At 41.9% G+C, this 14,697-nt stretch overlaps 1 protein-coding gene across 2 annotated transcripts in view; it reads right to left on the bottom strand.

Annotated features, from left to right (window-relative positions):
• The window catches only part of LOC126483846 (NBAS subunit of NRZ tethering complex-like), a 405,587-nt gene that overhangs the window by 216,572 nt on the left and 174,318 nt on the right, over positions 1-14,697 (bottom strand). For both annotated transcript variants that reach the window (XM_050107060.1, XM_050107061.1), the window contains exon 26: positions 529-640. In XM_050107060.1, the coding sequence (XP_049963017.1) occupies positions 529-640 (112 nt within the window). The remainder of the gene's footprint in view (positions 1-528; positions 641-14,697) is intronic.

The raw sequence follows: 14,697 nt of genomic DNA, 5'->3' as shown, positions 1-14,697 counted from the left end.
CCCACACCTGCCTTACTATCCATCCCCCTCTCTGCCCCAGCCTCCTCCTTATCCACACCCAGTTGCCACTCCCATCATGCACTGCTGCTGCTTGCAGTGTGGCTTCAGCTGGCAGAGACTGCAATCTTGTTTTGTGTGTGTGTGTGTGGTGGGGGGGGGGGGGGGGGGGGGGGGCTATTTTTGACGAATACCAGACGTTGCTGGCCAAAAGATTATTTGTGACAGTCTTTTTGTTGTGCCTATCTGCGACTCAGTGTATTCGCTGTATAGTAATTAGCAACTTTCCTTTTTATAATATTGTTGAATTCCATGATGGATTCACTATTGTTTGATCAATGCTTCTATTTTAGATATTTGAAAATAGTCTAGGACCAAAATCATAAAGAAGTAGAACAAATAAATAAAAATGACAGCTGTAAGTGGTATGAAGCCATTTTAAAATATATTATACGTGTATGTTTGCAAATAACTATGCAAAGAGGATGAAAGGTGTATTACACAGCAGACAGAGAAAAAAACACAGCTTACCGAAGTTAAGGCATCTGAGAACTCCTCCTCATCACCAGATGTTAAGTCCACACTCTCCTCAGGAATATGACTGCTTAATTGTTTGTGCAAAACCTGTGCTTCCAGGAGGCACCTATTATAATGATTACAATTAATTAAACACAAAAAGCACAAAAGAAACACTCAGTTTTTTTTCCAGTTATGTGTTACAGACAACCACAGTTTTTCAAGATATTAAAAAATTTCATCAGTTCTCTATTAAAGAGAAAGTAACAACATAACACAAGAAGGCCTGCTTTTCACTTCTGATTACTAGAAGAGTGAAGCTAACAATCTCTCAGAATTACAGCCCTTAATAAACATGTAGCCCTAGCTATGGACTACAATGTGGCAGTCATAAAGTTTTAATAATCATTTCAAAAAACATAATTTTTGGTGTGTTTGCAGCTGTGTGTCTAAAGTCCTGGTACATACTGAAATTCTCATATTAAAGTACTGTAACATGCTGCTAGAGGAGCGAAAATGAAACTTGCACAGCACAATGAGTAAGTGGAGTACTGTGCAATAATTTGTTTTCCTCATTTGTAGGGGAACAACACTGCAACAATCCATGTTGAGTTAGTATAAGTGTAAGGCAACAATGTACCACCATGTGACGGAGTCATTAGATAGTGTACATGCTACCACTACATCAAATAAATCTGAATAATGATGAATGAAGTAGAATAAAATATTTCTAAGAGTCAGGAATGGCAAGAGAAGTGCAGGCCCTGGCAATCGAAGACTGATGCATCGAGGTGCTAACGGAGAAAAGTGCATATCTGTTACGGATCAGTTTACAACATATTGCATACCATTTTTAAAGTGACAAAGGTTTCTACAACCGCCCACTCAGAAACCTCACAGAACTGAGGCAGCAGTGGAAATATTGCAGTTGTGTCACGCAAATGCAGACATGTTTAGCTTTGGTGTACCACTGCGACAACTGGATAATGGAGCAAAGCAAGCAGCGGAACTAGGTGGAATCACCACTGCTGAAAAGGATCAAGACCCAACAGTCACTAGACAAGGGGTCGCTGAATGCATTTTGAGACTGCCATGATGTGGTGCTAACATGTTATGCCCATAATGGTCCGAACTGACACAGCATGACACTACGTCATGGGAGGTTGCCGAAAAGGCTTGTTTTGCTCCAGCTCAATCTGTGCAAGACATAGTCACACATCCTGCTTCTTCAGGGTAGCAAATTTTACCTCACCTCCCACCCCCAATAAACTAAAAAATAACATGGTACCCAGTGTCTTAATATCTTTCTTAGATGAAGAAACCATTGTGTTGTAGCCATTTACAGAATAACAACAATGTGTTACGTACATCTGCATACAAACTCCACAAGCCACCATATGGTGCATGGCGAACAATGTGTTACTTACATCTCCATACATAGTCCACAAGCCACCATATGGGGCATGGCGATGGGCAACCTGTAACCCTACTAGTCGTTTACTTTCCTGTTCCACTCACAAATAGAATGATGGAAAAACTACTGTCTATATGTCTCCGTGCGAGCCCTAATCTCTCTAATCTTATATTCATGGGCCTTATGCTAAATGTATGTTGGCAACAGTAGAATCATTCTGCAGTCAGCATCAAATGCTGGTTCTCTAAATTTTCTAAATAGTGCTCCTCGAAAAGAAAGTTGCCTTACCTCCAGGGATTCCCATTAGAGTTCCCGAAGCTTCTCCATAACAAATGTGTGTTGTTCGAACCTACCGGTAACAAATCTAGCAGCCTGCCTGTGAATTGCTTCTACGCCTTCCTCTAATATGACCTGTTGCAACTCCCAAACACTCTAACAGCATTCAACAATGGGTTCCATCAATGTCCTATATGTGCTCTCCTTTACAGATGAAGTGCACTTTCCTAAAATTGTCCCAATAAACCTTAGTTGACCATTCATTTTCCCTACTACAATACTTACATGCTCATTCCATTTCATACTGCTTTACAATCTTTTGAAGGTGGAATGTTTTTGAACAGCTGAAATGCTGACTTCTACAGGTAATGTCTCTGCCATGTCAGCCATTAATGAGAAAAATGTGTCAAACTGAAAGATTAATATGCAGAGAAGGACTAAAATGCTAGGTACTAACTCCACAAAAAACAGTATGCAGGTAACATGGGGTTAATATATCGTACATGAAGATGAAGAGAGAAACACAGTAAGCAGCTTTAGAAGCATTTAAGATGCAGTAGTTATTCAGAGATGATGAGGCTTGCACAGGATAGAGTAACATGGAGAGCAGCTTCAAACCAGCCTGAAGACCACAACAGCAAACAAAGTGTTGCGAGAGTACACATTTGCGTGACCTCACGATATTGAACGAGTGCTTTCGCAAATGAAGACTACAGGTGATTCAAGTAGCACAACAGGTCACAGCATTCCATATCCATAACAAAGAGGCACACAGGACACATGAGTTTCCACAATGACAAAGTGATTTCTGAGTTGGAACATTTCCTTAACAGCCAAAATAAAGACATCGCCATCCAAAGTCTGCAACAATTTATCCATCATTCAGAAGAATGTGTCACACTAAAGAGTGAGCTAGAAAAGAAAGACTAATACCATTACTGTCACAAACTTTCATGGTCACAGGTTAATTTTTTTGAGGTGATAATTAAAAATTTATGACTACCTCTCATACTTTAATGAAAATTTTATGTATTTTTATTTATTACTGGTCCTTGTTTTATCTAGCCTGGCCAGATAAGAGTCTTTAAGCCTTCCCTTACATCACACCACAAACTATACACACCAAATACAATTACTAAAGATTGTTTACCAAGTTTCACATTTTTTATATGTACTTGTACATCAATTAAGTATACATCTGTGATTTTTTGATAGTAATTACCAAAAATTATCAGTGCATAGAGGGGATAGTTAAATCTGGAAGTGGCTTGTTGACACTTTGGAGCTGTTTCTTATTCCATGACCATGATCCACTCATTCAGGTCACTGTTAACAAGAACTACAGTGTTATTTCAACATTAACAGTGACCAAGTACTCCCATTCATTGCACATATTTATGGGGACCATGATGTGGACACACTAGCCTTCTGAGATGACAACAGCAGTCCTCAAAGGACTGCACACATATATTACAGATTTGACAAATGCTCAGGAACCCTATCTCATCTGAACACAACTACTAAAATGTCTGATCAAAATCCCATGGAAAACATCTGGGACTGTTTGTAACAGAAGGTGAACTGTAGAATTAACATCCCCAAAATTTAGATGATTAATTGGAAATGAGATGGCTTCCGCATACCTGAAATTTTGGACTCCCTTCCTTACTGAACTGAACTGAAGCTGCTATCAGAGTGGTGGTGTTGTATGATATTATCATGATGTCTTTGGAGATGACTAATTTTGTTAGTTGCACTTCTCTGACAAATACAAAAATTTCCAGTATCGGTCTCATTTCTTATATGGCACTAAAATGCCACCATAAATAGTTTTCTATTAATGTGAGCAGTATTACCGAATTTGTGTTGAGACAGTGCAATAACATGTATATAAATCCAACAAAATGTGAGAGTGTCAACTCCCTGTTGGTTGTACTTTGTTTTTATCTGCATATGTGGGTAATTTAAAAAAAAAATTGCTATCATAAGGATCTGGTAAACAATATTTATTTGGTAACAACACTTTCGAAGAAGACACTAAGGTACTCACCTTTGCTTCAACCAATAGACTTGAGTGACCCACAATCACTACTGGTTCTGAATTCCTAGCAAAGGGGAGGCACTTACATATACCAAAAATGAATTGTATCCAAAATGGACCTGTGTGTAAAACCGTCAGAACGCATTGCTCTGACAGACAAGATTGTAATTCACTTCTGTTATCTAGTAGCTGTTTCCTAATTATTATTTATCCACTTATTTGGCAAGTCTCCTACATAAAAAATCCAAGCTTTTCAGGATAACAGCTTACTCAATAAAGACCAATGCTTCTGTTAAACATGAGAATATTCCTGAAATGTTGATGTAATTGTCCACAGTATTTAAGAAATGGTTAATAACATTGAAAGTAGCTCTTTCGGTTAAATGTTATGACATAAAGCCATGTTGCCATCTAAAAGTAATTTATTTTTTGTTCCAGGATCCATTCAGTTGTTGGTTGGTTGGTCGGTTGGTTTAATGATTAAAGGGACCAAACTATAAGGTCATCAGTCCCTCCTACATGAACAGCAAATCAACAAAACTATACATCAAAGAAAGGCCTAGTGCAGAATGGAAAATGGGAGAAGAAAAGGGGGAAAGGAAGAAAGGCAGGCGAGATGCCCTGTCCAAGAAGCAGTTAGAAGCCCTCAAAGGCAGAAAGTGTGATGGGGGACATATCGCCCGCCACTTACCAGACGCACCCCACCTAACAACACACAGAAAAGTCTAGCGATATGGATAGGGCGAGAGGAGTACAGGAAAATAGAGAAAGAACACCACATAAAACAGAACATGTGAGAAGGGGGGCGGAGGGGGGGGGGTGGGGGGGGGGGGGGGGGGGAAGAGCAAAAGAATGGATAGGGCACATGCAGCAACAGAGCACCAAGTCCAGACAGTCACTGCTTGATCGGGGCAGAGGAGGCAATAGATCAAGCAAGTATGGCCAATGCAGAGCCAACAGAGATCAATGGAGTGCTTGCAAGATACTCACATGGAGGACCTAAACAAATCTGAAGTCTTCTTTATAGCCTGTAGTTTGTTCAGAGAAGTCAAAATATGCCATTCTGTATCCAAGATCATTAGAACTTCATGGGATAATACCGATCGAAGACCCATTCCCAGAATACCAATTTCAAGAGGGCATCTTTCTTGTAGCCAATTTTGGCAGCCTGTCAGCAAGTTCATTCACCATGATCCCAATGTGACTTGGGTCTGGAAATAGACCACCGAGTGTCCATATTGTTTGAGGGCAAAATGGGAATCCTGGATAATAAGGACCAAGGGATGGTGAGGCTAATACTGGTCAAGAGCTTGTAAACTGCTCAAGACAGTCGCTACAGATGATGATGGACTCACCAGTGGAGGAATTGATATGTTCTAGAGCATAAGAGATGGCAACAGCCTCTGCAGTGAAAACAGTGCAGCCATCTGGTGAGAATCACAGTTCATTACAGCTTTCAATGAACTTAAACAAAACCAGTGTGACTGGCAACCATTGAGCCATCAGTATAGACTACTTCTGAACCCCAAAATGCAGCAAAAATGGAGAAGAATTATTGAAAGAGGGCTTCAGGCAGGGCTGAGTCTTTCACACCTTGTGATAGGACAAGACAGAGCTGTGGATGGAGATGCACAACAGAGATGTACATTATCAGGCCTGGTCAAGAAGTGGTAGAGGGGAAAGCCGGAATTTTGAAAAAAGATACTGGATGCAAATGGTGACTGTAACCCCTACGCCATTGAGGGAGGATGAGCTCCATATCTGGAAAGTGGAAACAGTAGCTCCAGTGCTCTGGGGAGCAGCAGATGCATAATGCACAAGCAACCAACCGTTGGCACGGAACCCACCATGGTGGAACCCTTGCCCCCACTAAGAGGTGATCACGGGGCTAGTCCGAAAGGCACCAGTTGATACTCATACCCTGAAACGGTGTATCGTGTCCAGCATTGGAAGTGTCAAAGGTAATGCCAGCAATATGCAAGACTCCCATAATCTAGAGGGGTCTGGACTGATGTTTACTAGATGCAAAGTAGAGCAGTCCTGACTCCAACTTGTATTGCTGAGGCATCAAAGAACATGGAGGTGCAGCAAAAATCTCTGCTTTAGTTGAAAACAATGAGGAAGTCATGTCAACCAGGCATCAAAGACAAGTCCCAAAAAACAATGAGGGTCCACCACATTGAGGGATGAAATCAGAATTATATTAATACCTTCAGCTGCTATCGGGTGTTGATATATATCAACGGGGACAGGTGAAAATGTGTGCCCCGACCGGGACTCGGACCCGGGATCTCCTGCTTACATTGCAGAAGCTCTATCCACATGAGTCACCGAGGGCACAGAGGATAGCACAACTGCAGGGACTATCTCGCACACACCTCCCACATTCTCACCTTGTATGTCCACACACTACATTCATAGTGTCCCACCCCAACACACTCATTACTCGTGGAAGACATTCTTACCAAGTCCCGTAAGAGTTCAAGGAATGTGTGTGCATCTGCACAGAAGAAGAAGAAGAAGAAGAAGGAGGAGGAGGTCATGGCCGGTGTTGCCAGAACTATATACTTATATGGATATGGCGTCTGTTCTTTTGGATATGTCCGAAAGAAGATGCAGATGGGCTGCACTATACAGTGGTGACAGAAATGTATTATGCAGGTCTTGGCAGCCGAAAATTGCATTGCACTTGATGTACTGCTCCCTGTTATCTGCATTTGCAACACTCATCACAGACAAATAAAAATATGTGCAAAAGTCATCAGTATACAACGAAGGGGACACCACAGGTCCCACAGACACCGCCAGACCACTGATAGCCACTAAAACAGAGAGGGACACTTGAAACAGAATCCAGCAGAACTTCTTCTCCTGTAGATGAGAGGTGTTATGGGAGGCACCCAAAAAGTGTGACATGAAAGAAAATTTCGAGCATACCATGGAGCCCCACTTGGGTACTGTGGCAAGGATCTGGTGGTGCTGTGTGGTATCATAAGATTTATGCAGGTCAAAGGAGACTGCAACAAAGCGTTGATGCCGGGCAAAAGCCATTCAGATAGCAGACTCCAAGTGGACTAAATTATCTGCAGTAGAATGGCCTCGGCAAAAACCATCCCAGATCAAAGCCAATTGGTCCCGGGATTCAAGGATCAAATACAATGTTCAAGTCACCAAATGTTCAAGTAACTTGCAGAGGACATTGGTTAAACTGGTCAGATGATAACTGTCCATCTGAGGAGGCAGTTTACCCAATTTCAAAACTGGAATAACTACACTTTCTCAGTATAGGGAAGGGAATTCCCCATCACTCCAGAAACAGTCATGGAGGATAAGCATATGATGTTGGCTAGCCACTGACAAATGTTGAAGCATTTGGTTGTGCACCAGTCCATTCCAGAAGCCCTGTCAGGGCAGAGAGGAAGGATGCTGCCAAATTCCCACTCACTAAATGGGGCATTATAAGGTTCCAGCTGGTGAGGAATGAAACATAAAGGGAGTTGTTCCCGGCGGTGTTTGCGAAGGCAGAATGTGGGCAAATAGTGGACTGATAGCAGGGCCTGGGCAAAATGCCGTGGAAAATGCTCACTGATAATGTTCGGGCTGCTGAAGATAACAACATTTGTGAAGATAACAAAATTCAAGAAAATTCTCAGGACATCTGTAGGACAGCAGCCAAAAATCTGCTTGCTTCGCCCATACTTGTGAAGCAGGAGTGTGCAGCCCTAAGGCAGCAACATATCATTCCCAATAAATACATCTGTAGTATTTAATAACATAATGGGCCCAGGTGTGAAGCTGTTTAAAGTCCAGGAGGTGGTTGAGAGATGGATATCACTTGTAGCACTGGAGGGCATGATGGTGGCCTTTAATAGCTACAGCAGTTTTGGAGGTCCACCGTAGGACAGTCTCCCACTGGGGAGAACCCAAGGAAGAGGGAATCATAGAAGCTGAAAGGATGGCATTACTCAAACTCTGTACAGACTCATCAATGCAGTTCTGTGGTGGAACAGTTGGGATGGCAGCCAAGGAAAAGGAATGTCAATAAAAATTAGTAAAGGCCCACCCAGAAGTGCGCGGTGAGAACGATGCAGAAGGAAGATAAGACAATCAGAAAATGACTGCTGTTGCACAAATCATTGTGAATTCCCCATGGGACAGAGGGAGGAATCCAGGGCTACAGAAGGAAAGATCAATGGCCAAGATAGTGCCTTGTGCCACACTAAAGTGTGTGGGGGCTCCAGTTTTGGGGAGGCAGAGATCAAGCTCTGCAGCAGGTCAGCGGTCGCAGTGCCATGCCACAAACGGTTATGGCCGTCAAAATCTGCAAGGCAAATGAAGGGGTGGAGGGAGCTATCGAAAAACGGCAAGAAGAGCAGAAAGCATAGTAGTAGTTTGGGAGTGTGGGAGGAGATAAAGATTGCCTATCATTATCGCAGAGTCTAAATGGATCTGAATGGCCGCAGCTTCCAGTGTGGTTTGAAGAAAAACCCAGAAACTATGTCCATGCGGACCAATGTACAGACACCACTGAAGGCTAGCAAAGGTCTGACCCAGTTACAGCACAAGATGTGGAAACCACAAAGAGTCAGCAAATGAGCATCCACAAAATGAGATTCCTGCAATACACCACAAGCTACAGCATAGAGAGAAATAAGAGGCTGCAATTCTGGAAGGTGACAATAACAGCCATTACAATTCCACTGTTGTGGAATAGTACAAGAGGCTGGATGGACATTGAATGGACCAGAATCGGTCATTGTGCTGCGTCATTGCCGGTCACCAGTAAGGATGAAGCGACATCCACAAATGTATGATCGGACCTTGATTGAAAGCAAGGGGGTGACACTACCTGGAATGTAAAGGGGGTTCTCGTCTTGAGACTTGTGCATCTTCTTCTTCTCCTTTTGGGGGGGGGGGGGGGGGGGCAAGAGGAGGTGTGGTCAGGAAGAGAGCAAGACACAGCAATATCAGGATCCATAAGAGAACACATGGCCTTGAAAACCACAGAGAATGGGTCCCATGTCCCACCTGAAGTAACAATCTTCTTTTCCTGGAGACACCAGGGAGGGGGACTACTAAAGATAGCCCTGTCCCTGGCAGCTGACAAAGAAGATAATTTTTTGTCTGGCTGAGGAGAAGGAGTGTCCTGAATATTCCTGTCCTTTTTATAGATAGAGCAATATGGTTAGCAAGGATAATGTGGGCTGGAGCTGTTCACTTGGGCAGTGGGGTGCAAGGACTCCCCACTTGGAGAGAACAGCCACAAACAGGAGTCACCTCACATCATAAAGATGTGTGACTGAAATTGAGCCACAGGGGACAGCAAATGGTAGGTGGGATATAGGACTTTACATCACAACAGTAAACCACAACTTTGACTTTTCCTGAAGGATACCCCCACAAAGGCCAGGATGAAAGCGCCATTATCTAGGCGATTATCCTTGGGACCTATGTGGACTCACTAGACAAAACAAAAGCCATATCATGCCAGATTAGTGCCAAGTTCTTCATCAGACTGAATAAGGATGTCCCTGTGGAAAATAATGCTCTGGGTCACATTTAAGGACTGGTAAGGAGTAATGTTCAACGGGATGCCTCCTAAGTGCTCACAAGTGCAAAGGGAAGCTGATTGACTGCCAGAAGAGGTTTTAATTAGAGGGAACCAAATTGATCTTACTAACCAATTTCACCAAACTTTTCTTCATTGTGTTCTACAAAAAAAGGCTGTTTGGTAGTGGCGAATGTTTCTCCATCTGTCATCTGTCCTGGAACAAATCAAGTAATGAGGGTTGCTAGTCCAGCTAGCCACGCAGTCTAACGCGCTGCTTCCGGAGCGGGAAGGCATGCCAGTCACTGGCACGAATCCACCCGGCAGATTAATGTTGAGGTCCGGTGTGCAGGCCAGCCTGTGGATGGTTTTAAGGCAGTTTTCCATCTACCTCAGTGAATGCGAGTTGGTTCCACCTCAGTTGCACTGTGTCGACAATTGCTGGCAAACACCAATTCCACGTAAGAGTATCCCATGATTATTCTACACTCATCTGGTATGAGACGTTCCTGCGAGGGGGGGGGGGGGGGGGGGTCCACTGGGAGCCAGAGCGTACCGCGCACAATAACCTTGGGTTCAGCATGGGGCAGTGGTAGGGTGGATGAACTACTGCAGCCTGTTGTGGGGTTAAGAATGACTGGGGGCTACAGTGGCCACGTGGGAAAAATATATCTAAAAACAAAGATTATGTGACTTACCAAACACGAAAGTGCTGGCAGGTCGATAGACACACAAACAAACACATACACACACACAAAATTCAAGCATTCGCAACAAACGGTTGCTTCATCAGGAAAGAGGGAAGGAGAGGGAAAGACGAAAGGATGTGGGTTTTAAGGGAGAGGGTAAGGAGTCATTCCAATCCCGGGAGCGGAAAGACTTACCTTAGGGGGAAAAAAGGACAGGTATACACTCTATATTATTATTTTTATTATTATTATACAAATTTGGCTGTTAAAGACCGTGAAAACAGTTATTTCTTGCGCTTCTGGGAAGTCTTCTTTCTCTCAGTCCACACTTCTTTCATTCTTGTGCTGAAGGCGGCTTTTCTCTCTTCAGACCATTTAGTTCCACAAGTCTTCTTAATTTCCATACAGAAATAATTCACCCTGATATCACCCACTCTTATCAGGGGCTCACCTTGTGGGTGCCACCCTGCCACAGCAAGAGCCACATGGCATGGCAGTCATTGCCGGGAGTTCTGATACCCCAAAAAATGAGCAACCTCTCCTAGGTATACACAAGGTGGTGACAGCCCAGGTACCAGAAATGTGATCCCTGTTGTCAGAGGACTCACCCGATAGATACATAACAGCCTCACCACACGGATTGGTGACATAGCGGGGGGTGCAAACTATGGCAGGGAAGGAGAGGGGTGGGGGGCAGGAGAGGAACCGCTGCCGGAGATGGTAGGGAGGAAGTTCTCAAGTTCTTTCTCAAATGGCTCAGACTATGGACACAATTTAGAAAGGGAGGTCGAACCCCACGGGAGACCAGAAAAAGCCGAAAAAAGGGAGAATGGAAACAGGGGATGAGACTATAAAGGATCAGCAGAATCAAGGGAATAGCTGAGTTATCATCAAGGGAAACACCAAGAGAGAAAGGGGGGCAAGGGGGGCAAGGGGGGGGGGGGGGGGCAGACAGAGGAGCTAGGATGGGAAGAAGTGGATATGGGGATGGGAATGCAACTAAGGAGAGAAGAGAGGCTGCAACATCTTCAGGCCCAGTGTGCTCCACACACATCCCCACAGAAGAACTGTGGGCCCCCTAAGGGTGTTCATTTAATTGTGAAATGGGCATTTTTTAAACTTTTGAAAAAACCTGACAACACTGACTCAGGCCTGGAGTTGCTCATTTGCTACTGACCACCTTGGCCTACTAAACATGGATAAATTGTTGATTTCCACACATGAAGGTTCTTTGGCTGTTGTGCTGTACGGATTCCTGAATTTTTATTTTCCACTACTTTAACAGAAACTGTTGCAGAGTATTATTAGAACTTGTTTGCAACTATTCTGAGACCAGGTACTTTCTCATTTTGTGATAATACAATTTTTTGTGAGCCATTTATTTTCTTGTAAATTCCTACACAGCTGTTCATAAGCTCTTTGTTTAACTGCATACAGCATAATTTATTTTTCACTTTCTTCTTACTTTTTTTACAATTTTTTAAGATGCATTTCACAACTAATCAATATATTTTTCAAACTAAGTTTGAAATTATGGACTGCTGTTGATTTTAGAGAGCGAATGAAGTTCCCAACTTCCTTTTTCAATGGATCTTAATTCCCTACAAAATCGAAACTTTGAATCCACTCATGTTATTTTGTAACTATACCAAAAAAGTTATCCACCTTCCCATTAATACCAGAACTGTTATACAGTTTGAGACTCTTTATTAAATGTTAAGCAGGAAATATTTAACTGTTTGCTGATTAAAATTCCTCTTATAGACAATCATCTAGCTGGGGTATGGTTTGCGGATAAAGCCAATTAATGTTAAAGGTAGTCACTGTAGCCAGTATCAAAGCTTTCTCATATTCACTTTGTGTTTATACACACCTGGTCAAGGAGAATGTCAATGGTTTTTAAGTATGTTGGAGAATTACCTGTGGCTTGTGAATAACTGAGCCTTTGCAATATTTAATTAATTTTCTCAGTGGAGGCCACGGTTTTTTTTTTTTTCTAAATAAAAAAATAAAATAGAGAGAGAGAGAGAAAATGATGTTTCAGTCCCCATAGAGCACCATCCTATTCCATTAATCTTAAGTTTCACTAGAGCTATGCAAAGTGTTCACTTCAGAAATTTAATTTCATTACAAAAAACTTATTTTCTTGCAATGAATGCATATGGTGTAAGAATTAATAGTAAATAAAAAGTTCACTGCAGTGAACTGCACAGAAGAGACCACAGCAAGCCAATCAAAAATCAGCAATTTAGTTGTTTTAGTAGTTTACAATGAGGCAGCCAAATACGCACAATTATTTTATTCAAAATGGTAAATTAATTTCTTCTGCAACACTGTAATAGAAATGTCATGCAGAGTTTAGCATTACTAAATACTATGTAATTACCTGATTTTAATGAGTCCAAAACCCTGATTAATGCGAGATAATGTCACAAGTTTACTTTAATTTTACAGAGTAACACAAATTAAAAATTCAATGGTCAAACTTCTCGTCTTCAACATGCTTTATATACCAACATTTGATGCAAGGAAATTACGTAATATAACGTTCCAGGCAGACAGGTCAAAATACAAGTCCATCGTTCTTTAAACCTGTCCGTACATGCATTCTAAGCAACAACTGAAGTTTCTGCATTAAGTTTTTCCTAATTTGGTGTACATATTTAGCTATTAGCATAAACACAGGAAGAATGAAGAGTGATGAGCAGTTTTGCAGCATCATTTTCCTTGAGAGCTGACAGTCAATCAGAGCTTTGAAGAAACAAACATCTTCAGTGAAAAAATGAGAACATCTCCAGTGGCTGGAGAAGAGAGAGCACTTTAGTTTACCATATCCATACGATTCACTCTTTCTGAGTGGAAATTTCAACCTCAAGGATGCCATCAACATAGTTACTGTAGAGAATGTTGCTGTACAGTGGAAACTAGAGGTGGAAAATCAGTTTGTGTTATTACATTATACTAAGAAATCTCCAAGCCTGTCTGTGCCTGTTATTCTCACTATTGTACTAAAGCAGTTTAAAGTGATTTTCTCAGGGTGCAATGACATGTTCAAGAAACCTGAAAGTGACCTATCCATATGGCAGTATTGTTACAAGTGCTGAAAGTACAACACTTAATGTAGGTCAGAAAATGAGAATTTTATGCCTGATGCTCTTGGTGTACTACTTTGCCTGTCAAAGAGCTGGTTGCTATATTCATTAAAATGACTTGATAGCTGACACTTCACGTGTGGAGCTGGTTTCCTCCAATCAGAGCATTCAGTGTCAGGCCCAAACTGTTTACCATTGTCAAACTGCCACAAAAATTAGTTCATCTCCAATTCCTTGTCCAGTTTTCTTTCTTCATGTATTTGGATCCCGAATCCTAATGCTAATGAAAAACACATTTCATACACAGCTCTAACTAAATGCTAATGGAGACTTTCACACAGCATGCAATCCAGGAGCACATATGTTGTTGTCATAATGACAGAGATCAGCTTACATTAGATATGCTTTGCACAACATTGTGAGAAACAGAGTTTTTGAAGGCTGCAATTCATCACAGTGACTGGGTAACCATACTCAAGAATATAACATCCTGAGTCAGTGTTATTCTATAGTGTAATGGTTAGCATACTAACATGCCATGTAGAAGGTCGTAGGTTTGAATCTTGTCCAGTGTCACAAAATCTTTTATTATTATTCAATTAATTGGTTTAAATGTAACTTTTTATTCCTAATTTTTTGCCACTTCATTTGCATTATCTTACTGACTTTTGTATTTGCTCTTATTTTTCTATCTATCATTCTTTTCTCGTCTGAAATCTGCCTGTGTCGCCTACAATCTGCAACCAAGTGACAACAAGGACAGCTCTTCGGTTGGTAATGTGGCAGCTCACGTAGCCAGTGAGAGGATGGTTTCAGGCAACCAATGTTAGCAAGAAATTACAGTATGTTTTTAGTGTTGAAACAGAGCTTTTCCTGTCTCAGTTTACTTGTAGAGGTTAGCTTTAATCATTGTGAACAAACCGATTGTGATTTTAGTTCTGCCACAGAATGTCTACTACTATGTTCTTGGATGCATTGCACATCTTGAGCTTGTGGTTAGCTTAGGACACAAGTTTAAATTCAGAGCTACAAAACATGTCTCTTGCCACGGTTCAGACATTGGTTACCTAAAATCAGCTGTCAACAAATCACCTTGCATTTCTGATGTACCTCATGGTGGCCCC

The sequence above is a fragment of the Schistocerca serialis genome, chromosome 6 (genome assembly GCF_023864345.2).
Source record: "Schistocerca serialis cubense isolate TAMUIC-IGC-003099 chromosome 6, iqSchSeri2.2, whole genome shotgun sequence".
Taxonomy (NCBI): Eukaryota; Metazoa; Arthropoda; class Insecta; order Orthoptera; family Acrididae; genus Schistocerca; species Schistocerca serialis.
Note: the sequence above shows the minus strand (reverse complement) of the source record. Positions and strands in the feature narration are given on the sequence as shown.